At 37.5% G+C, this 24,563-nt stretch overlaps 8 protein-coding genes across 8 annotated transcripts; all 8 read right to left on the bottom strand.

Moving 5' to 3' along the window:
* Window positions 1-564: 564 nt before the first annotated feature.
* Window positions 565-7,407, bottom strand: LSM04_002459 (uncharacterized protein; the record flags this gene model as incomplete). The annotated part of the gene is made up of 1 exon (XM_067334223.1): window positions 565-7,407. One exon carries the CDS (start codon window positions 7,405-7,407, stop codon window positions 565-567), a length of 6,843 nt encoding a protein of 2,280 aa, XP_067186566.1.
* A 373-nt stretch (window positions 7,408-7,780) lies between these two features.
* Window positions 7,781-8,131, bottom strand: LSM04_008697 (uncharacterized protein; the record flags this gene model as incomplete). Its single annotated transcript, XM_067334234.1, has 1 exon — window positions 7,781-8,131. The coding sequence occupies one exon, from the start codon at window positions 8,129-8,131 to the stop codon at window positions 7,781-7,783; it is 351 nt and encodes a 116-aa protein (XP_067186680.1).
* Window positions 8,132-8,819: 688 nt separating this feature from the next.
* Window positions 8,820-9,173, bottom strand: LSM04_006951 (RNA recognition motif domain; the record flags this gene model as incomplete). The annotated part of the gene is made up of 1 exon (XM_067334246.1): window positions 8,820-9,173. The coding sequence occupies one exon, from the start codon at window positions 9,171-9,173 to the stop codon at window positions 8,820-8,822; it is 354 nt and encodes a 117-aa protein (XP_067186649.1).
* An 856-nt stretch (window positions 9,174-10,029) lies between these two features.
* On the bottom strand, window positions 10,030-10,395 carry LSM04_008818 (RNA recognition motif domain; the record flags this gene model as incomplete). The annotated part of the gene is made up of 1 exon (XM_067334257.1): window positions 10,030-10,395. The coding sequence occupies one exon, from the start codon at window positions 10,393-10,395 to the stop codon at window positions 10,030-10,032; it is 366 nt and encodes a 121-aa protein (XP_067186685.1).
* Window positions 10,396-11,314: 919 nt separating this feature from the next.
* Window positions 11,315-12,511, bottom strand: LSM04_003565 (uncharacterized protein; the record flags this gene model as incomplete). The annotated part of the gene is made up of 1 exon (XM_067334269.1): window positions 11,315-12,511. The coding sequence occupies one exon, from the start codon at window positions 12,509-12,511 to the stop codon at window positions 11,315-11,317; it is 1,197 nt and encodes a 398-aa protein (XP_067186588.1).
* A 599-nt stretch (window positions 12,512-13,110) lies between these two features.
* Window positions 13,111-17,922, bottom strand: LSM04_004125 (F-box domain; the record flags this gene model as incomplete). The annotated part of the gene is made up of 1 exon (XM_067334280.1): window positions 13,111-17,922. The coding sequence occupies one exon, from the start codon at window positions 17,920-17,922 to the stop codon at window positions 13,111-13,113; it is 4,812 nt and encodes a 1,603-aa protein (XP_067186597.1).
* A 1,432-nt stretch (window positions 17,923-19,354) lies between these two features.
* On the bottom strand, window positions 19,355-20,689 carry LSM04_003923 (Amino acid transporter; the record flags this gene model as incomplete). Its single annotated transcript, XM_067334291.1, has 1 exon — window positions 19,355-20,689. The coding sequence occupies one exon, from the start codon at window positions 20,687-20,689 to the stop codon at window positions 19,355-19,357; it is 1,335 nt and encodes a 444-aa protein (XP_067186593.1).
* Window positions 20,690-21,641: 952 nt separating this feature from the next.
* Window positions 21,642-24,197, bottom strand: LSM04_007102 (Forkhead-associated (FHA) domain; the record flags this gene model as incomplete). The annotated part of the gene is made up of 1 exon (XM_067334302.1): window positions 21,642-24,197. One exon carries the CDS (start codon window positions 24,195-24,197, stop codon window positions 21,642-21,644), a length of 2,556 nt encoding a protein of 851 aa, XP_067186653.1.
* Between the last annotated feature and the right edge of the window lie 366 nt (window positions 24,198-24,563).

Below are 24,563 nucleotides of genomic sequence, written 5' to 3' on the forward strand. Positions count from 1 at the left end.
TCACACACCTCAGGAGAGATGTGCCTTCTCCATCTGTAGCCTCTTATTCTGTTTTTGTTGATGCTACTGGTATATATATATATATATATATATATATATATATATATATATATATATATAGTTTTTTTGTCCAATCTGCGTGCGTTGCGTCGGACAATTTCCCACCTGCCCTCCAAAATAGAGAGGTGCTGATCTTTTCTTTTTGCATTTAAAAGAGAAGTAGAAAGGTACTTTTGAAACCAAGAAGAAAAAAAACCGAAAAACAAAAAGCAAGAACATTAAATAGATAAATATATATTGCTTGTTTTCTTTCTTTTTCTTTTCTCCCCCAACTTTCCACACCACCACTAACAAAATCCCTTTTACTCTTTATAGAAGAGTATGTGGTGTTAAACATATATTGCCTCAAGAATACGCACGTACACCAATTTCTCCTTATTGTCTCTGCTTCATCCGTATATTCTTCTAATTTACAACTCTTGTACCATACACCACTATCACTATCACTATCTTCATCATCATTATTAACCAATAACAAACAGTTCTCACCCCCACAACTAGTACTTACGCTGCACCAATAAGAGTGAATGCAGCCCATACAACGGGATCGTAGCCAATACGCCTTGCCTCTGTCTGTGCCATACGAAGTGCTAGTGCATATGGATAACGCATACGAGACCGCAGTGTGAGTTCAAGTTTCCCAAGAAACATCCGCAGGACTTGTTCATGGGCAAAGGTGATACTATTACCCTGTGGAAGGTCAACTCGTAGAACTCGGCGGCATCCATGATGAAGACATAACCGGGCAGCCACACCAGGCTCCACTGCAGACGGGGCTGTAGTACGGTCACTAGTTATAACAATAATATCAAGTGATTCTGGCAACCGCGGTTGTGTTCGTGTAACATCTGCCAGTCGTACCATTCCATCTGCAACTTTAAACATGTGTTCAACAGGATCGCACAAAATCATCAGGGCACGACAGCAAGGAGATGCAAATGCAGAGATCATTTCTTTACGTGTGCAACCCGTAAAAAGGGTCCATGGGTTCGGCATATGGTCAAGGGAGGGTTCAATACCAGCAAAGTCAATAGAAGCATTAGTGGTATAATAGGTACTAAATGAATGACGTGGATCCTCAAACGCCGCAGAAGCGGAACTCCATACGGTTGCAGCTGATGATTTGCGTGATTGTAAACCAACACGAGAAGTTCTTTGGGAAGAAGGTTGAATGATTGCAGTTGTTGAATTTCTCGACGGTTTATCTGGAAGAAATATACAACGATCTTGCTGAGGAGCATCTAATAGCGATATTGGTTCTTCACGTCGCATACTATAAAGAAATTGAGCTAAAGTTGGAGTTACAACCATCGTAAACTGCTGCCCTAAAGGATCAGAACCGGGTGTAGAATCCTGTAATGCTGGAAATGGAACATGAAGCAAAGTAGGATCAACAACTAGAATAAAACATTCTGCTTCATTATAAGAACATTTTGCCATTCGCATTGAATTATGAACAGGAGCCCATAAATCTGCATGTAGGTCATGAAGACTTTGTAGTAATGAATCATTTACCGCTATCCACTCGGCATTTGACTCTTGTATAGCTTGTGACATATCTACGGAATTTGCATGATGTTTTCGTGTTATTGGGTTAAATGACAAGGGAATTTTTGAACTATTCATATCTGTCTGTGTAGGTACAAAACGAGGTGGTGAGGTGCGCCCAGAGGTTGTTGTCTTTACTGAAGGTTGTGGTTCCTTCTTTGTGTGGTAATCACTCAAACCATAGGCCTGTACAGAACGTTTAATAAAGAAGGAACGATCTGCAGGACGAATAATGACTGTATACTGTGTACTGAACTCGGCAAAATAGAAAACAAAAGTACAGTGTGGAAATGATAAAAGTGTAAGATCTACAGCTTCAGCAGGGCTACGAGGTATTAATTGTTCCCGCATTATTAAAGGCATGAGAGAAATTTGCGCGGCAGTTTCCATAGTCTCTAATGCATGACGAAAAGAAACTGTATGAACTCTAGCTATTTCATGATGTAAAAAATCTTGTATATGAACATCCATTTCTAGTGGTTGGGGTACTACTGGAATAGCTTCATCACCTTCCATTACTGCAGGACGTTTACATGATGAAACATTAGCCAATAACGTTGATGAATTCCTTGCAGGTGTTGTCGATTTTGTTCTTTTTGTTGGTGGTGTTGTGGTTCCCGATGCTGATGTTTCTTCATTTAATGGTTGTACTGGGGGACTTACAGGTCTATCATTATCAGATAGACTATTACAATCTGTTCCAAGCTTTTCTGATGAATTCTTTTCCTTCTTATTATCATCAACGAGTGAAACCATATTCATACCAAACATTGAACAATTCGATAATGCTTCACCTTCTTCATCAGAGCTTCCATTATTGGATTCTCCCTCACGCGCTATTTCTTTACTTTCACCACTTTTACTACCACGACGTTTTTTAAGTCGCATCTCTTCTTTCATCATGAGAACATTAAGGTCACCACTATCATTACACACTTCAGAGTAATCTGAATCACTACCACTATTACCACTACTAATACCATCATTACTTTTACTACCACCACCACCGCTACTATTACTACTCATATTACTACTACCACTACCACTACCACTATTACCACCAGTACCAACTACATTTTCAGCAGCTGTTGTTGGTGTTGTAAGGGTACCATTTTTAGAAAAAGAAGCTCGTCCTGTCTTCTCTTTTGGACCTTCTTCAAGCTTCACCTGTTCATCATTTAAATAAAAGTAGTGAACGAGCCATCGTGCTGATTCCATTACTGCCTGACAGGACTCACAATCCATTTCTGCTACACATGCAAAGGTGGCGAGAGCTATTTTATGATGTCGCTTCGCCTTAAGAGTCTGTCTTGCTGTGGCATACGCTAATGCGAGAACAGCATTAGCGTGTCCAACTTCCACCCAATTCCCTAATAATCGCGCCTCATGAGCCCAACTTGTGAGAACTTTTATCGCTTCTGTTACTGATTCATCTCCAAGGAGAGCACGGGCTCGCATGTGTAATAGTGCACCATTCCATTTACCACACTTATACTGCACTTTTTCTTGTTCATCCAGAACTTTTATACACTCTTTATATTGACCTAACTGAAGGTGGGCATCAGCGAGGGCCTCTAGAGCAAAACGTCTATCTGCAGCCGCATCCACACCTTCTGCAGAAGACGCTAATGTATTTAATTCTTTCGCCGTATTAATAACATCCATGTACATACCATTTGCACGTTGTGCTGCAACAATATTACGCATTGTTTCCCGACTTATTTCCTGATCTTCATACTCTTTTGCGAGTTCACTTACTTTAGCCCAATGATCCGCAGCCTTTTCCGTATCTCCCGTTGCTGTATAAAGTCTAGCAAGGCGAATACGGGTATTGTACTGAAGCAAAGCATCACCAGATTCAGTGGCATACTCCAATACTTGACGGTAATAATGAATAGCGGTCTTGGGTTTCTCCAATGCGGTGTAAACTTCAGCAAGTTTGGAAAGTACCCGTGATTCACCCTTTTTATAATCGTTTAATACTCTTTCTCGATCTGTTTCAGATTGTACAGAATCTAATATAGAACTATCTGGATCTCCTCCAGAATACATGGCAAGAGCATTTGAGTATTCTTGAAGTGCATCTTCCCATTTTCCTAACATAGCCAATGAATCACCACGGGTTATAGTTAGAATAGGAATTGTTTCATTCGCTCTAATCAAAGATTTATAGAGACCAATTTTACCCACAAATGGTAAAGAAATATGCTCCTTTTCTCCTTCAGGTGATTTACTGTTAGATTTTTCTCCTACAATAAAACTTTTTAACCAAGTTCTTACCTTCTCTAAAAATTCACATGCATTCCTAGTTTCACGGCAGGCACGTTCACCATCATATTTACTTAGACATTGTGTATGAACCTCACAAGCCGCAATTTTCACCCAAAGTGTTGTTAAACGTTTAATCATCCCTGAAGCATTAATGCTAGTATTATTATTACTACTACTACTACTATTACTGTTGGTAGTAGTAGTAGTAGTAGTAGTAGTAGCTGAATAAGCAGGAGAATTTAGCAAATCTGACCAAAATGGAGGACGCACAGATGCAGAATTAGCTTTATCAGCAATAAGGGGTTCAAGAAGCAAGGCTGCTTTTTTTGGTTGACCCAATCGCAAAAGAGCTTTACAAGTTACTACAAGGGAAGCAGCTAGATCAATAAGCATTCCACCACTTGGTACTTTTACTTGTTCCATACAACGTAATAAAGCATTATGTGCGGCGTATGCACTATTTACTGCATTGCTAAGTTGTTGTCGTCGCTCCTTGACATTAACTTCATGTTCTGCTTCTAATACATAGGCAAGAGCAAGATTACGCTCACTTTCTGCTGTTTGTAGAATCAAATTTAGTCCATTTTCTGGATTATATGAATTTTCTGATACACCATCTGTTTCAGATAAATTTGAATTTACTGCTCCTCCTACCGTCGTTACAGTTGATTGTATTATGGAGGTTGATTTTGACGTTGATACTATTAATGGCTTTGGGGTTATAGAGATATTCTTAGCATATTCCGTTGCCTGTTTAAAAATAATCACCGCCTCACGATACTGCTTTTCTTCCTCTAATTCTTCTCCTCGCTCTCTTAAAGCGGTATATGCTTCAATAGCTCGTTTAGACTGTCGAAGATTTTTAACATGTTCCATGTAGAGATCAAAGTATTTGCCACTTCGTATAGTGTCATTCATACGATGATATGAAATCCAACTCATACGAAGATGAAATAACTTTGCTTGATAAATTACACGCCGTGCATCAGCATAACGTACAAGGTAAATTCCTGTAACTGGTGAAAGATCATTTATGACCTGTTCACATAATGAAACTTGTTGTAGAGCAAATTGTGTTGTTTCAAGCAATGATGCATCCATACGACATGCATCCTGTGCTTGGGCTAAAAGTCCCATTGAATTTAAATAATTAACACAACTCCAATAAGAAGTTTTACCTCCCGACCATTTTTTCTTGGCATTATTAAAGTGCGTATTGGCTACTTTTAAAGCTGCAGAATAGTTACCATTGGTAATATTTACTTTAATAAGAGATTCAAGGGATCCTTGCCTACATGAGAATGATTTACTTGAAAACGCCACATCACGTTCTTTATTCGCAAAATGTTCGGCTTCTTCAAGAAAACAAGCTCCTGTTTTTTCTCTATTACTATTATTAAGGCATTGCTCTACACGAACATGTAGGGCCATTGCCCAAGCTGCCTGAAACATAAATGGCATAATATCATCTTCAAAAGATACACGCATAACATCTCGAAATGTTACTGTAGATGGTACTGTACCTTCCACTTGAATAGAATTTACTGATAATGATCGAAATGAGCGACTTTCCAAATCACTTGCTGTTGTTTGACGTTCTGAGGCGGTTTGTGTCATGTGAGAATTTTTTGGTATATCACTAGTTGTTGGTTCCATTAAACCATCTCCAGTATCAACACCAGAAAATCCATCAACATTAGAACTTATAGACCTTTCACCAGTTGCAGCAACAATATCAGGAGTTAATGTTCGGTTAACATCACTTGATGAAGAATTATCATAATTATATTCCCAAACTTTCTTTAGCATTTGAAAAGCTTGTTGTACACGTTCTTCCTCCCAATGAGGTGAACAAACGGCATATGTTGCCATCATATGACAATGTAAAAGAGAAATAGAAGGTATTATTTCATCCTGACTACGTGTTCGATCAAGGAAGAAACCAGATGGTTGTTGCTCAAGATAGGCAACCCATGTCATAATAACACCTTGTTCAAACATTATCTCTATTTCTTCCACTACATCATCCATTATAATAGATTCCGTAGAGTTTTCTACTGTTACACTATTAGTTGATGGTGTTACTTGATTATCAACTCTTTTTTCATTTAGTTCATTTACAACAGAAGTTGTAGTAACTATTTGCTTTCCATTATTTCGATCTGCGGTATCATTTGACGGAATTCGCGGTTTTTGTAAGATATCCTGAAGTAATTCACGTCCGTGATTTTCACGTTTAATCCATATCGATATTACAGATTCTACTATCCCTCGATGTTGAACACAAAAAATATCCATCATATCCAAAACGACTTCTTCCCATGGTACAAAACTAGTAAAGGCAACATGATTTGCTACCGCAGTTGAAGAAACTTCATTTTTTTCTCTAGACGCTGCTTTCAAATTAGAAACAGAATATTCTTCTATTTGGTGTCGTAGTACGGTACGTAGAATAATCCAAGTAGTAATTGTATTTACCAATGTTAACTGTTCTTCTGATACTCGTAGTTCATGCGATTTAATTTCTCCATTTAATACAGTATCGATTCCTGTAGTTGTGACTACTCCTGTTCCTTTTCTTCCTCCTGTAGTTCCTGCAGGAACAGTCGTAGCTGTAACTGTAACAGTAGTATTAGTATTAGTAGGAGTAGGAGTAACATTGGCAATCGTAGCAGATGATGTTGGATTAGAAACTGAAAAGAGCACATTTTCTCCCCCCTCACAGGTGGGACCAGATGGTGATACGGTAGGATAACTTAAAGAGGTTCTCGTAGGAGATAAGGGTGATAATCCAAGTGGTGTAGAACTCTGTGTAGGCTGTCGTGATCGCATTACAATATCAGCATAAGCATCAATATCAATTTCTAAAAGGACATTCACAAGTTTCCATAATAAACGACGCCATTGTTCTTGATTTATATTTGTTTCCGCAACGACGTTTTCGGTCTGAGGCAACGGTGTATCGGTTTCCATTTTCACTACTAATTCATCAGATGATACTCCTCCTCCTCCTGTTGCTGTTGCTGTTGCTATTGCTATTGTTTCACTATCATCACGATTCATCATCATCATTGTTCCCCCCGGTGGATTCTCCAAAGCCTGAGGATTTTCTTCTCCAATATTACTCTTTCCATCTCTGTTTGTTATCACCATCTCGCTAGGGATAGCGACTAGACAGAGATCAAGTGCGGCGATCATTTCTTCACGTTCCTGCCGTAGTGCAGAAACCTCCTCTTTTGAGAGAAGTTGTATTCGCTCCAACCGCGTCTCCGTGGAAGTTCTCCTATCATTTATGCGGGAACTGAGAGAACCGGGAACGGGTCGTCTGGAATCCAATAAGTGCTGAATATATCGCAATGCAGCTTGTGTTCCCTCAAATGGTGCTGTCTGCCGCTGTCCTAAATTTTGTTGTTGTTGTTGTTGCTTTAATTGAGAAGTTTGTGAGGTATCGGAGCTGCCGCTATATCTATTCGTGTTCTCTTTGCCCTTTCCCTTCTTCCAAAAGCTTGTGAGTGTTCTGAGGTTCATTACAGAACTGTGATAACTTTTCGATACCCAAATAATAATAAGAGAGGAAGAGAAAGAGGAGGAAGAATAAAGAGATAAACTCTACAAATACATATACCACAGAAACAAACAATTAGAGTAGAACAGAAAGCACCATTTCAGAAAAGCTAACAAAAAAAAAAAAAGAGTAATGAATCTGTCCACACAGACACACAAAGCAAAACAAAAAAAATATAAACGCAAAAACAAGTAGCAAATCATACAAAGACACAAATTCGCCTCACCTTTTCTCCGCCCCACATTAACTTCCGTCGAACACCACAAAACACATACCACCCATCTCTCTCTCTCTTTCACATACAAAGAAAGAACTACACATACACACCAACAGGACTCACTTCGCACTCTCTGAGCGGCGTTGCCAGACTTCCCACGGCCGCACCTCATGCGCCTCACGCGAGATGTGATCCAAATACACCACTGTGCCATGATAAAAGATCTTCTCCCACCCTGGTGGCAGCACTTCCCCATCACTAGGGCACATCATGGCGTATAGCGCCTCCTCCGTCATAGTTCCACTCACCGATCGCTGCAGTGCTCGCGGTTCCTGCTCTGGTGGTTGTACTTGCAGTTGTGGTAGTGCTGGTGGGCACCTTTGCCCTTCAGTGCGCAGGCGGGCGTTACTACGCCCATCCAGAGTGTCAGGAGAGCGATCACGGTGTGTGCCAAACCCACGTCTTGACATGATACTACAAGGCAACTGGGGTTACAACTTTAGCTCTCACGTGTTCACAGGAGACTCCGCAATTAGAAACTCTACTTCAAATAAATGTAAAAAAAAAATGAAGTAAAGGAACACAATAAAAAGGGTGAAAAAAAAACAACAACTACAGAAGATAAGAAAGCAAAAACAATTCCATCAGGTAACAAATAAAAAACAGCAACCATCAATAAAGCACAACAAAGAAGGCAAAGTATGTATTAGAAAAAAAAAAATGTTCATCACAGTCAGATACCGACAGCCTTGCGGTCAGCAGGACCACAGTGCGAGAGAGGGGAGGAAGGGCTTCAGAGAAACGACAGTTCATGCAATAATGCAAACGTATATGTGCTTCAAGGTGTGTTCAGTGGCAGCGAAAAAAGTATTCATCATAGTTATTGTGTTCTATACCTTGTGTAAAATAAGTGGTGTTAACCTGAGACTATAGAAATGAGAAAAGTGAGGGAAGGATTTCATAGAGTTAACCCCAGAAAAATCACAAATAAGGTAAGCATGAAATCATGTAAGCAAAAAAAGAAGAGAATATATATGTATGTATGGGTAGAACTCACACCCGAAAAAAAAGCGGAGCCTCTTCTTGCTCTTTTTTTTCTTCCAAAGCAAGGTTGTGCCTTCCCGTTCAACAGTGAGTTTAGTTTAAGTGTTGAAAGCGTTAGTGTGATGTTCGTGGAGGCGGAGGAGGATTGGCACTGTTCTCACGGTGCAGCTGCATCGCATGTTCCCGTCCAAATTCGGAAATGAGATCGGACTTCCCACAGTACGAAACCTGCAGTGGCTTCTCACGTTCCATGTTATAACGGTTGTGCAGGGCCATAATCGCACAGTCGGCCTCTTCGGTTGAGCCGTACTCCACAAACGCACTGCCCCTACTGCGATTGCTGGTCTTATCACGAAGTATATTTACGTGCAGTACTTGGCCGTAGAAGTCAAAGAGGGCAGAGACGTCTTTCTCTGTGGCCTCAAAGTTCAGTTGCCCCACAAATAGACGGGCACGCGCCTGGGACATGATCGCAAGAGTACCAGCGATGATGACGACGTTCGGTTGAGGAAACGCACCTTACGCGTCACTAACCCAGCAATATAAACAAGTAGGTATTATTTAAAAAGAAAAGATAAAGGAAAAAAAGAAAGACAAATAAGAAGAAAAAGAAAACACAAATACGTTGAAAAAACATATAGTTGACGTTTATTTGTGTGATAAGTATTTTTTTTTTCTTTTTTTTTTCCGGTAAGGAACCACCCCGAGCCCCCGTCTTTGTCCACATATGAGGACCTGAATCATAGAAGAATTCTCTCGCAACGCATCAGAAAAGCGCAGAAGTAAAGTAAAAATAAAAAAAAAGCAGAAAAAAAACCAGTCGAAGCGAATAAAAGCAAATGTGTGATTCTAACGGCTAGAGTGCATTCATCATGGCTCTAAAAAATTGGTGTGATTGAAGCAGAAAAGAGTATCTCATCATGCAACAAGGAGAGATCCACACCTTTTTTTTTCGTTTATTTCCTTTTAAAGAAAGTAAAAAGAATGATTTCCAATTCCTAGTGTCAACAACACGTGGCGCAATACAAGGTAATGAAAAAAGCAAAAAACAAACAAACAAACAAACAAACAAGATCAATTAAGCAATAAAAAAAATCCCTACCTTAAAAAAAATTCACATTCTCTATCTATCTTCCACTTGTATTTCGTCAACGTTATTCAACATTTGCGTTGCTGTATCATCTACCGATAGATAGATTGATAAAGTGTGTGAGAGAGAGAGAGAAACATTTATGCCCACCATTGTCAACATCATCACATACACACATTTCAAACATTCCTACTCCGTTCCTTCTTTCTTTTCTCAACGCCACATTACAAGTTTTCACCTAAAACGTGCTGTTCGCTCGGGTGGTGCGGGATTCGCATTATTTTCCCGGTGCAGCTGCATCGCATGTTCCCACCCAAATTCGGAAATGAGATCGGACTTCCCACAGTACGAAACCTGCAGTGGCTTCTCACGTTCCATGTTATAACGGTTGTGCAGGGCCATAATCGCACAGTCGGCCTCTTCGGTTGAGCCGTACTCCACAAACGCACTGCCCCTACTGCGATTGCTGGTCTTATCACGAAGTATATTTACGCTTAATACATGACCGTAGAAGTTGAAAATGGCGCGAATGTCTTCTTCTGTGGCGCCAAAGTTTAATTGTCCCACAAACAGACGTGCACGTTTATCCTGATGTGGCATTATTAATTTTATTGTTATTATAGTAGTAGTAGTAGTAGTAGTAGTAGTAGTAGTATTATGAGTATTTTTTTGTTTTATTATTGGGCGATGCACGGCTGATATTGTTTTAAGTATAGAGAGAATGTTTTTTTTTTACTTCGTTATAGCTGAAGAGAGCACGCAAAGACGAGAGACGGAGAATAGCAAGGAAAGAGGGGACTATAGAAAAAAAAACAACAAAACAGAAATCCTGTAACTGTCTAATTACTTATAGTCCGAGTATATTTGTATATTTATGTATTTATGTATAAATATGAAGAAAGAGTGTGTATATGCGCTCAACCTTTCTGTGTGTTAGCAGAAAAAGCTACGACAGAAGAAAGAAGGAGGAAAAAGAACAACATGCACTAGTGCTTAAACAAAAACAAGAGATACATACAGAGCAAATAAATACCATCATTAATTCCTCTCTAACATTTAGTTATTTATTTCACTCGATTCCATTTCCCCCCACATACAACTTTTTTTTTTCTTCTTCTTAAGAAGGAGGCAGCAGCGAAAGAGTACTGGGTTTTACAAGGAAAAAAAAAAAAACAGGCATAATCCATTTAACTGTGATAAAAGCAAACAAAAAGAAACAGAGAAAACAGTTATTTTCAGCCTTCCCATGTCCCCGTCTTTTTCTTTCTTTCTTTTCGGATCTGTTGAAAACACACTTCTTTTTACCCATTCCCAAACTATTACACCCATAATGAAAAGAAAAATCTGACAAACCTTCACTTTAATAAACCCAAATAAATAAATAAATAAATAAATAAAATGTGAAGAAACCAATAAAAATAATACGCAACAGCAAACCACTTAATCCTCCTACACCGATGAGACTTAACAATAACAACAACTAGTATTACCAGTACTACAAGGGTATTTCCAGATATTTCTACCAACCTGCAAGAGAAGGATAATCTGCCAACTTTAATAGTGGTCGTCTCACCGGATCTCCCATGGCGGCGTTTATCGCTTCATGTGCCTTTGCGCCTGCGATCAAATCTTTTTCAATAGCGAGTGCATTATAACGTAGATAAGGCTGTACATCTGCTTTGCTATCTACCAGTACAGCCCAACAAGCCTTGGCGTATGTGATATCACGTCTTGCCAGCATAGCCGCATAGCGGTCAATAGCCACAATTACTTCTGCCAATCCACAACCAATCATATTACGATGGGAAGCTGGAAGGGTACAGGCCGAATAGGAGACGGCAGAGTCATCCATTTTATTGGTACAATTATGATTTTGTTTATTATCGTTATTGTTATTATTATTATTATTATTATTATTATTATTGTTATTATTATTATTATTACTACGAGTGTTGGTGGAATGAATAGTCTTGGGAGTTACACCTGTTGGTATTGGTGTGGGGATTTGCAGTTCTCCATCCTTTTGCTCAAACACTTCCGTGTAGACATTCGGGGGTTGTGTGTTTCCATCCTTTATGCGTTTCTCTCCTTCTTCCAGAAAGAGAAAGACTTTATTCACCCAATCTGCTATTGTAGCATCATCTATTACCGGCAGTGCACCAATAGGTGTGGGAACCGAAATTTCTGCATACTTTCTTCTTCGCCCTTTATTCTCCTGCTGACGCCATCTCTCCACTGTGTGAAGTGTTTCTCTTTCTTTCCTTGTAGTATTAATAGTATTTGTAGTAATATTAGTAGTATTATTGTTATTTAGATTGTGTCTGCATCCGGTGTGGGTGTAGATACAATCCACAGCTGATGGATGAAGAAATGGACGTCGCAGTGGAACACTTGGGGCACAGTGAAGCAGAAAAGGAACGGCGTAAAGTGCATTACGGCAAAAAACTGCACGCCATTGCCATAAACAGTGGCGTTCTTCAATAACCGGCGATAACATGTATGAACTTAAGCGGGTGCCAATATAAAAGAAAGATGTATTAGAGGATTTACTGTGATAATTTTGTGAGGGAATTCCACCATCGACTAGTTTTTGTTCTTTTTCTTTTTCTTGTTGTTGTTCTTGTTTGGATAGTGTTGTATTGAGTGGAGTTATTGTGGAATACCACAATTGTGAGAGTGTTGAAGACGTACAACAGCCATGCAGAGATCTGCGCATGCGATGACTGTTTCTTTCTTTCTCCTTTTCTTTTGTTTCACACCTTCTCTGTTTGTCTATTTATCTATCTATCTGTATTATTATTATTATTATTATTATGGGGAAAGAAAGAGAAAAACACGGAAAAGAAAGAGGGCGTTAAAGAATACTCAATTCGGCAAAAAAAAAAAACGATTTATCTCTACCCCCTTCTTCACTTCATATTCGTTTTTATTTCATTTTTTTTTTCATTTTTTTTTCCATCGCATCCATATTACGTATATATATATATATATATATATATATATATATAAGGGATGATAAAAGAAGAGATCAAATCGATGACTACTTACATACGCAAAAAACAAAAAAAACAACAACAATAACACACATACACAGTGAGGGGTTGACAATCATTAGACGTGTTTCACCCGAAGAAAAAAGGTAAAAAAAAAAGACTCCACACAATGAATACACCATATCATTATTCCCATAGAGTTTCTCTTTATTTTTTATTTTTATTCCCATTCATTCTTCTCACTCACACATTTTGTCTTCGTTGTTTTTTTTTTACAAAAAAAATCTTTTGTTATCTTTTTTTAATCCCTTCCAATTTAATTCTACGAAAAGAAAAAGAACGAAATAGAAAGAAGCGTGTAGTAGCAAAACACTACTAATATTCCCAATAGAATCATGAATATACTCTGAACCAATGATGGGTGTGCCATAAATGAACCTGGGTAAATTGCTGCATAGTAATCAAAGAAATTTAAAACAAACAAGAGTGCAGGGACCGACCATATAAATATAATACAAAACCCTATGGCCACAGTTATACCGTTGGGTGATCGGCAGTGATCGCAAATAACTTTAGCAAGTGCAATAAAAAAAAGCAGTGAAATAGGAACAAACACGAGAAACAAACTAAACTTTGGTTTCCGTGGGTCATCGGCGGAAGGTCCATCAAAGAAAATGGATAATAATACTACAAAAGTAATACATAAGAGATGTTCCAGCAAGTAGATAAGTCGTGAGATGGAGCACAATTCCCGTACACTACGTGTCATGCAAAAGACTGAATACAAGGATGGCAATGGCATTAATAGAATAGCAATCTCAAGAGGAATGCATATTAATGCCCACATTGGGTGAAACAGAGTGTATGCATCACGTCTTAATACATATAAAAGTGGAAATAGCAGAAACGCCAATACATCCACAATAACACTACTGATAAAAGGAAAACCGGAGCTTTCTCGAAAGTATCGATCATATGGTAATAAATCACATATGATAGTATTTGCTGGAAACGGGAAATATAGAATAAAGAGAGCCCAAAACGGTATATTCACATACTCATCTATACGTAACGTACACAAGAAGGCGGCAATAAATAATAAAAAAAATACAAATGGGCGAAACATATATGAAAAGAGTAAATAACACATGGATCGATTTGGCAATGGGTATAGATACAGAGAATTTCTCTCACGCTCTAAATGACCATTGTGTAAAGTGGGCATTCCCACAGTAGAGGAGGGTAATGAAGGGCACTTCTTCCTTAATGTAACTGATAATGGTAATAATGAACCTCTCATATTATTATTATTATTATTATTATTATTATTATTATTATTATTGGGATCGTAAAAGGGTGCATCAAAGTCAAACACGGCATACCGAACTCCACCTTTTACAGTACATATAAGAAGTATACCATTCTCCCACTTTATTTCGCACCCATTAGATGCACGTGCAGTTTCCAATTCCATAAAGTGCTGTATTCTTTGCCTCAAAAAAAGTCCCAATCCCATTTTATCATTAAATGGTTGACATGCATAAGGACTAAAAGCTAGTAATGCCACAAATACAAATCCATTATCCTCACTATTTCTACGCAGTGTGAGATCATACACCATTACTTCAAAAGAATCACTAAGTGAAGTAAGTTTCCATCCATCAAGGTGTAAACTCCAAGGAGTGGATAAGGAAGATGAACTAGATATTTCTTTCGGTGGTCGTATCCATACACCGTGAAACTGAAAATCATAATTAGATGCTGCTCCACCTCTATAAGAAGTTAACACAGATTCACTACCACGCTGTAAGGTCTGAATGTAGGAATCCTCAAGAAATTCATCACCGAATATATCGATTGGTGAAAGTGATCGTACAGCATTCTGTCGCCTTTCCCGTTCTTGTTTCTGCCAATCTTTCCCTAAAAAAGGTGTAGTACGATAGAAACGGCTTAAAGGTTCCCGTCGTTGTTGTTGTTTAATTCTTTTATTATTACTTGCATTCCCTTCTTCATCCGAGTCTTGCGTACTACTATCCCTATTACTATTACTACCGTCACTATCATTCTTATTAACATTGTCCTCAAGGCTGATATCTGGTAATGTATTCCCTGTATTCAGTGAAGTTTCCGTTTCCAAATCCGTCATGTGGAGTTGATCAGACTCTGCCATTAATGGAGGTGAAGCTTCTTCTTGCAATACAGTACTGACATTCGCTTGAGTGTTATTTACATTAAATATACATGATGGAGAAAGTAGCATGAGTGCTCCATGTTCCAACGCCAACACAAAAAAGGCATGTGAAGGAGATATCGCCATTACTTGGCAACTATGAAAAGGCTGTTCAAAACTATCAAATATACCAATAGTTCTAAACTCTGTAAGAACCTCCGATGATCGTGATGATGATGACGGTGATAATCCATTATCTTCATTAGAAACACTACCATTAGAACTCCGATACGTAATATGGGGTGTAGAATTTGAGAGAAAAAATATAAATGGTACACGAAAATACGGATGTCCATCTTTCAATGGAGACCACCATCTATGAATACGTTGATGTAATCGACCTTGACGATCCATTGCACTTCCATAACGTTTCTTGTATTTCATTAGAACTTCTGCACGTTGGGAAAGACAGGGACGCGGCGTTAAAACACTAGTAATAGATAAAAGTGAGATTTCCATAATAATAGATATATCAGTTGAAGGCGTTTTATACGAATAACCTTGTATAAAATACCACGTACGATGTTTTAACTTCTTTGCGCATTCAACACAAGGTTGAGAACCTAGCTTCATCATAGACTTCTTGTTTGGGCAATTATCTTGCATACAAGTGTCATCTATTACACATTTTCCATGTATTTGTATTTCACGAACTAACGTTTGTTTATTAATGAAAATCCTACTTGGCATTAAGGAAACGGAAAGCACATCGCCTGCTACACGATTACGCCCACTCGCATTACTAGATTTAAATACTGGCGCAGAAAGGAAACGTACACTTCTAACTTCTCCTGCCCGACTTACTCCCATAGTTGTATGAAATAATGCATTTGTAAGAGAATGCACTACTTCACCTGTAGTAGCCGAAGCGCACATAAATGAAGTACGTTCATTATATACAGCAAACACATACCGATCTACGATATCTTTTTCTGTTTTGAGAATAGATACACTAGTGGTTGCTTCGTTACTATTCGTAGGAACTGTACCTGTCATACCCGTTTCCTCTCTCTCTTGTTGCGTAGATAACTCCTCCTCCCCTGGCATTACTGTTCCTCCCTCTCTTACCTCCGTTTCGAATTCTACTTCAACTGCACTAATGATAGGATCATCTTCAGAGTGAGAGAGGAATTGTGGACCCTCACTTCTGCGGAATGAGAGAGTCGCTCTATTATTATTACTATTATTATTAGTATTATTATTATTATCATTATTATTATTATTATTATTATTATTATTATTATTATTATTATTATTATTATTATTACTATTATTATTACTATTATTATTATTATTATTACTACTATTATTATTATTATTATTATTATTATTATTATTATTATTATTATTATTATTATTATTATTATTATTATTATTATTATTATTATTATTATTATTATTATTAGTATTAGTATTATTAGTATTAGTATTAGTATTAATTTTGTAGTCAATATTATACAGTTCACATTGTAATGCGGTTATTTCAGTTAAGTCTTTCTTCGTGAGACGTACATCTTTTGTATTAATATTCGCAAACAGTTTGTTGGTGATGTCCCTGTTACATTTCACAACGATGACAGTACTATTTTCTCCCATATCATTATCACCCTCATTATTCTCATTCTCATTATTATTATTATTATTATTATTATTATTATTATTATTATTATTATTATTATTATTATTATTATTATTATTATTACTATTATTATTGTATTTAGCCTTGAAGTTACGATGAGCTCGGGTAATGGCTAATATATCATTCCTTCTCCACGGATATTCCGGGAGTAAAATAAAATCCATACTTTTTGGTAAAAAACTCGCCAAATACCCTGTTGCCATCCTGTACGAATTCATCATCATCACTTCTGGTGCCTTATTCCTATGTTTATCATTCTCATATAACTGCAAATCACGTGCGAGTTTTACCCCCATTGGACTATTCACACGCCACTTTAGTACACTTCCATTTATTAATGCAATGTGTATCATATTACTATAGGGATTAAAGAACATGCGATACACACGTGATGTTACTCGCCTCTCTGCAAATGATTGCCACACCACACCCCTTTTTCCACTAATTGGATGACAACGACTGTAAAAGGAAATTGTATCAGATGGTCCATTTACACAAATAGTACCATCTGGTAAGAGAAGTGGTCGCATACCAATAGTCACCAAATTACCAAGGGAAGATATATTAAATAACTGATGCCGTATATTATACCGAATACGGCGACCATAGAGAAGATATTCCAGCCACAAGGACAATGCTGATCGAAGTTTATTACGAACAGAGTGTAACTCTTGACATAACGCCTCACCTTTATTTAATAAAACCCGTAATTCGTATACATCCATCTCAGAACACAATTTCGCCCCAACATAACGCGTTATCCAATCTGACCACGCCCCCTCATACCGCATTAGAACCACCATGCGTTCTCGTATAATTTCTGTTAATACACCGGCCGTGCGATATGTTTCATCCCACGTTCGTGTAACAGATGCGGCTAATGCATATTGCACGTCTTCTGTAAAAAACACCTCATTAAAGGCTCGACACACCGCTCGCAACTGCAGTAGTGTTGTTAGTTCAAGAAAACACATAATATTACACATAAGTTCCACAGGTAAGAAACGAACTTGTCGGAGTGAATCATGCCGTACGGAAGACGAATACGAATAAGAAGAAGAAATACAATTATTACCATATCCCACGCCGAGTCTACCGTATACACCACACGCCGTGAGAAGATCAATTAATTCCGAATCAACGTCTGTTTCTGTAGGGGAGCCTTTCTTATTTGTAATTGTACCATATGTGAGAGGCCCGAAAGGGTTTTGCATGGCGTGGGTAATAGAAGAAGCATTTTTCTCAGAATTGACTATACAAAACATCTTGAGGATGGTGCTTTTCTTTTTTGTTTTCTACCTTTTCTCTTTTTTTCTTTATTTTTTTTTTCGATTTCTTCTTTATTCTCGTTTGCCTTCCGTTTCTATTTAGATAGACACGATCCGAGACACCCAGTATTAGAATGTCCAGTAATAATAATAATAATAAAATAATAATAATAATACTAATAATATATATATATATATATATATCCTTTTCGTTTTTCTTTTCTTCTTCTTCTTCTTCAAATTAGATATAAGAGAGGATGTCACTTTTACTTCTTTTTCTCTCCACTCCTGTGTGAAATGACACCCACACACAGAGAGACGCAGAGAAAAAGAATTATATATATATTCCTCCTCTTTCCTATCAGACCTGCAGCAGCCTATGCGAGGAACTCGATCGTATAATCAGAGAAAGTAGACTCAACTTCTCTAAAAGTAATGACTTGCTAATATGACGCCCACACTGCGGCTGCTGTTTACACACCCACACCCGAACACAGATATATATTGAGAAAAGGGTCAACGGGTGTGGACGTGTGTCTAGGCTATTCAAAAGAATAAAATTATGAAAAGAAAAGAAAAAAAGAAAAAAAAGATAGATATATAAATAATAAACATCAATTCACAGAATGATAGATAGATAAATAAAACAGAGAAAGAAAAATAAGAAAAGGTATAAATGAGTAAATTCTTATGGTGGAAAGGTGAAATTTCATACAATTTATAGATTCGGACGTGGGAAGAACGAATATATTAAGAAATAACCCCCCAAAAAGACTGTTAGTACGTATGTTATATATATATATATATATATCATATATTTCTGTGTGTGAAGAAAGAATAACGCGGACTGAAACGCCCATAACACCAGAGGGTAAATTCATGAATAACCATATTCCATCCTCTTTTCCTCTACACGTGCAACCAAGAATACTTACCTATATTATAAGAAACAATAATAACCACAAAGGAAGAAAAGAAAAAGGAATTTAGCCCAAATGTAACCTTAGAAGTTAGGTGTATATATTCTACTTTTTCTTTTCGCCTTCCTTTGTTTCTAAACTTTATTACTTTTTATCTTTTTTTCTCCTATTCCGTTACGTTAGCATACCGTATGTTCTCATCACGAACACAACGGAACTCTTAATACTGGTAATAACACTTTATTTTTTTTTGTTTTTCCTTATTCTTCTCCTTAGTGACCTAAAGGAATAAAAAGGAAGAAGAAGGTACCAGATTTCTGATGTCTACATCCTCTTTTTCTCTCTTTTTCTTTCTCTCTTTCCCTCTCTCTCTTTTGAATTTAAACAATGTAAATCACAAATACAACAACAAAGAAAAGAGGAGAAAGAAAAAGAAAAGAAAAAAAAGGCAATAGATTAATAAAAAGATAAAAAAAAGAAAGCAACTACACCTGTCTCTCTTTCTCTCACTACATATATTCCATAATCGCCACAATAGTTCCGAGAACTCCACCAATAACACCCACCGCCAACATGCCCCACATCATCACAAATTCCCTCCACCGACTACACTGCAGTAATCCACTCTTGTGTAGTCGAATGCGGTATAATGCGGGATATGTAAAACACAATGTACTACTGCAAATACCGCCAAGTAATGCTACAACCGCCGTTACACCAGGCACCACAAGTGCAGCGGCAATACAGGCAACAGAAAGTGTTATACTAACAATTAAATGATCTCGCAGTGCAATACGACCATGTGGCTGACAGTTTAATGTCATACTTGATATAGATGAGGATGACATAGATGAGGATAATAATAATGGGGATGATGTTGTGATAGTTGTTCCTGCAGTGGCGGCGTTATAACCATACCACATGAGAAAAATAGCATCACGTGTGGGGAATAGAATTAATACAAAGGCGAGATTGACGGGAATGGCATAAATGAGATATCCAAAGGCGAAGAGAGAATCGGTTCTGGGATTGAAATTACTCATCACATCATCACGGACATCGGTTGGGTGTCCAAGGTAGCCAAACAATCCCACCGCAGCATGAATACCACCTGAAATAATTAAACTAATAATAGAAACTCGCATCATATTCTTTCGATTCATCTCATGTAGACTGGAGTATATTTGAAAAACAAGCGACTGACAATCAAAGGAAAACATCATAATGGGTAAAGCTAATAGTGGATTTTTACCATTAAACCATAAAACGTTATGAAAATTACTCGAATATTGTATTGGTGGGACAGGAGTGGAATTGGTTTCCTTTAACGGTACAAAGTAACGAAATACTACCAGAAACGATATAAGAGAAGATGCGGAAATGGCTAAAAATGATGCAAAACGCAAAAAAGAAATATCAGGTACACATGATAAGGGAAGAATAACCACAAGCCAAAATACGAAAAGTGTATCTTTCCTTGTGGTAAGCCAGGGAATATGTTGTGATATAAAAGGCTGTAATGGCTCAAAAAGATCTCCAAGTACCACGAGATAACCAACAGCTGAACCAATATTATACACTAACAACATCCAACGCACAAGTTCTTCATTAAATTTACCTAATAATACTCGATTAATTTGTTCATACGAATTTACGCCAATTTTATCAATACAAAGAACCATATAGTCAATTGACACAATGGTAAGCAAAGCTACAATGATGAGCATTATCATAGCAGGCACAACACCGGCATTATAAAACGCAGAAGGAAGGGTAAGAATTCCTGCGCCCATAGTTGTTACTGCTAAAGTAAGTGCAGCTCCAACTACACCGCCTTGACCCATCTTTTTCCTATTTTTTCTCTTCTAGCACTATACATCATAATATGAAGAAAAGAGAAGAAAATGGGGGAAAAACAATAATAATAATAATAATAATAATAATAATAATAATAATAACAGAATGAATGGATTATTTTGACCCAAGGGTGTTCCTCAATTAAACATCTTGCTGATCAAAAACCCTCTTTCTCTTTCACCAATTAAGATGTCAACTGAAGAAGAGGAAGGAGTGAAATGAAAATAGTTCCTGCATGTTTTCATGATTCATACATTCATTCCCACCCTTATAATATGGGTCTCGTTCTCCATATGTATTTTTTCTCTTCATATTTTCACTCTTTTTCTTTTAAACTGTTTTTTTTTCTTTTTACCAACAGCACAAAGACAAAAACAAAAAAACCCGAATGTTAGAACAAGAAACAGTGAACAGAAGGAGAACGAACGATAAACGAAAAAAAAAAAATGAGTCAAGAAAACAAACAAACACTATTTATATTCATAAACGCTGCGGCAACAATTAAAAAAAGATCCGACCGTTTGTACGTGAAAAAACAAAAAAAAAAAAGGACACAAAAATCCCTGTACTGTAAAGAAAGTTCTAATTTCACAACACCACCGTTTTCTTCTCTCCATTTTTCTTTGATTTTCTTTTTCTTTTTTTTTCTCCACCACTTAATTCCTCTATTCTCTCGGCGTAGCGTATCACTAGAGAAAATAGAGCCATGCAGGTAAAGGAATTGAAATAGAAGGAAAGCACCAATAACCAAGAAAAACAGTGCGAGGTAAGCTACAGCATAACCCCACCCCCAAAAGGGACGATACTTGGGAAAGAGCAAAGAAAAAAAAAATAATAATTAAGGTAGATGGATAATAAAAATCAAAAGAAAAAAAACGAAAAGAAAGAAAAAAACAATCAATCAATAAAGAATGCCTATTAAGGCTCAAAGCACCAGCACTATTTCCTAAACATGTGTATTAACCCTGAAAACTCCCCTGTAATACCATCACTTGAGGGAAATATGGTAGACTTATCATGCATTTCTCCTTCTTTATGATTCTTCTCTTGGTTATCCTTTATATTTGTTTTCTGTTGCAAATACGTTGAATCTTCTAATCGCCCTCGTTGGGATGACATAACAGACGGAGATTCATCCAACGGATTACGTCCTACATTCACCCCACTAATATCTTCCTCCGATAGAATTTTCTTTAGACAGAGTTCATACACGAATGCTTTGTGATCCTCAATTCCAGTGGTTTGAGATGAGGATGTTTTCATCACATCTTGATCATTCCGTAACAATGCCGTATTCGCTGAAGTTCCTAAATCCAAAGATGGTAGGTGAGAATCCACATCTTGTTGTTGTTCTTCTTGTTGTTGTTGTATCTCATCACTCTCGTCTCTAATCACCGCTAAAGATTTACACATATTTCCCACTTCCCCCTTTTGCTGCATAGATTCACCCATTCCAGTAGTAGAATTTGACCTTTTACAGCGTGATGGGATTTGCAATAGAGATGGACTAGCGGGTTGACTACAGTGCGGTGGTGTGGCGGGAAATAAAGCAACTGAGGGTGAAGATGTAACGCACAATCGTCCTGCAATAAGTGGATGTTTCAGCAGTTCCGCCACAGAAGGACGTTGATGCGGATCCATGTGAAGTGTACATTCGAGAAAACTTAATAAGGCAGCACTTGCCCCAGAATGACGTACACGATTTAAACCTGGCCCTTCAACAGATGCTCCTATTTTCCACACTACAGAATGTGGAGGTAAATCGTGAAATTCTTCCCATGGTGGAACACCGACAGCCATTTCATACACCATACACCCTAACGCCCACACATCTGAAGCAAAAGTGGATTCTTGAGTTCTAATAAACTCTGGACTCATATAGAGAGGTGTTCCATAGAGTCTCTTGGTCGTACTTTGCGATTTAAAATTGTTTTTTTCCATTTCTTCTTCTTTATTATTACTATTATTATTATTATTATTATTATTATTATTATTATTATTATTATTAGAATACGCGGCGTAAGTGTTTCGTACAAATCGGCTTGTACCAAAATCAGTTATTTTTAAATTTCCTTTTTCAGACATGAGTACATTTGCACTCTTGAGATCACCATGAACTACTCCTTGTGATTGAAGGTATTCCATACCCTGAAGTACTTGAAGGGTATACAAACGTATAACTTTTTCGTGAAAAGCTCCAAACTTCTTTATAAGATCTCGTAGAGTTCCTCCAGCAACATACTCCAATATAATACAAACACCTTCAGGAGCTTTCTGTACACCAAGACAACGTACAATACGTTGATGAACGAGATGTGTAAGGAAAAAAAGTTCCCGTAGTGATTCATCTAATCCAAAAAATTGTCCCCGATATTTTTCATAGGAATTTTTACTAGAGTTTACAAGACTTATTGGGCAATGTGGTGCTTCTAGTAACTCTGATTCACAGTGTAAAGATGTACCCTCATTTTTATTATAGGAATTACCTTGATAGATTGAGATATGTTCTGGTTGTTTAATTATTTTTAGCGCTACCATTTGGCCAGTATCTAAATCAATTCCAGCATATACCACACTACTCGCACCACGTCCAATAGGATGACCTTGTTGCCATCTAATAGATCGAACTGGATTTTTGACCAACTTCTGCATAGCCACAGAGTCATCTTTCCTTCTACGAAGCCGTTGCCGAACATGATGTTCTTTTTCTTTTTCTTCTTCTTCTTCATGCTCTTGTTGTTCTGGAAAGTCCAATACAGGAGATATTTCTGGTGAATGATAGGCTTGAAAGCAAAATCTTTCAACATAAGATCGACTTTGCGGTAAATTAGCTAAAAGTCTTGCTTCAGTAACACCTATTAATGAAGAAGTTCCTGTTGATATTCCCAATTTTATCGTTTCCCACTCTTCACGTGTTACCTTTGATGGAATAGCTACAACACCAATATCATCCCCACTCAACAATTGACAGCGTCGACCTTTTCCTACAACCATATCATTCACATAAGTACCATTACTGCTTAGATCTTCCAGATACACCCTCAATTCAGGTGATGCTTGGAAGCGTAATCCACTTAGCGTAGAAGAAGAAGCAATACTATCCTCAAATACGGTAGAGTCACAATTATTACGCACAACCCAAGGTGGTGTTAATGCATTACTTGAAGAGGAACGATGTGGAAATGATCGATTACGGTGACAATATTGCTGTAATTCACCAGGTGACGGAACATTTACTTCAAGGGAAAGAATAATAGCGAAATGAACTGCACTAATTCTAGGATCATCTACAATAATGTCACAATCGTGAGATCTACCAACGGTAACTCTTCGTTTATCCGAAAAAAAGAGTACATGATGCTTATCAGAAACAAGAAGACCCCATGGCCACTCTGTTGGCATAGTATAAGGACTACTGTGAACATCTACAACTGTACCCTCTGTGCTTGCTTGTCGTTCCTGCACTGAATTATCTTCAGAAGGACGACATCGCATCTTTATATTTCGTGAAAACTCGTTTTTTTCTCCCATAATTTTAAGGTTTCTACTATGTTAATACACAGTTATCAGTGAATACCTGGCCTCCCCTTCTTCCCTACCCCTGCACCTGAACCAAAAGACAAAGAAAGAAAAAAAAAAAAACAGAAGTAATGAGAGAAGAATATAGAATATGAATGTAATGAGTTTGAATACATGGGGACAATTCACACATGATCTCCACACACATAAGATAAGGGGAAAAAACAGTATAAGTAACGAAATAGAGAGAGAATGTAGAGGAAACGAAAAAAAAAAAAGAAGAAAGAAAGCAAGAAGGGAAAAAAAAGCAAAAATTCACTCACTCACACAACCACCGTCAAC

The sequence above is a fragment of the Trypanosoma melophagium genome (genome assembly GCF_022059095.1).
Source record: "Trypanosoma melophagium isolate St. Kilda chromosome Unknown ctg7segment0, whole genome shotgun sequence".
Lineage (NCBI taxonomy): Eukaryota > Euglenozoa > Kinetoplastea > Trypanosomatida > Trypanosomatidae > Trypanosoma > Trypanosoma melophagium.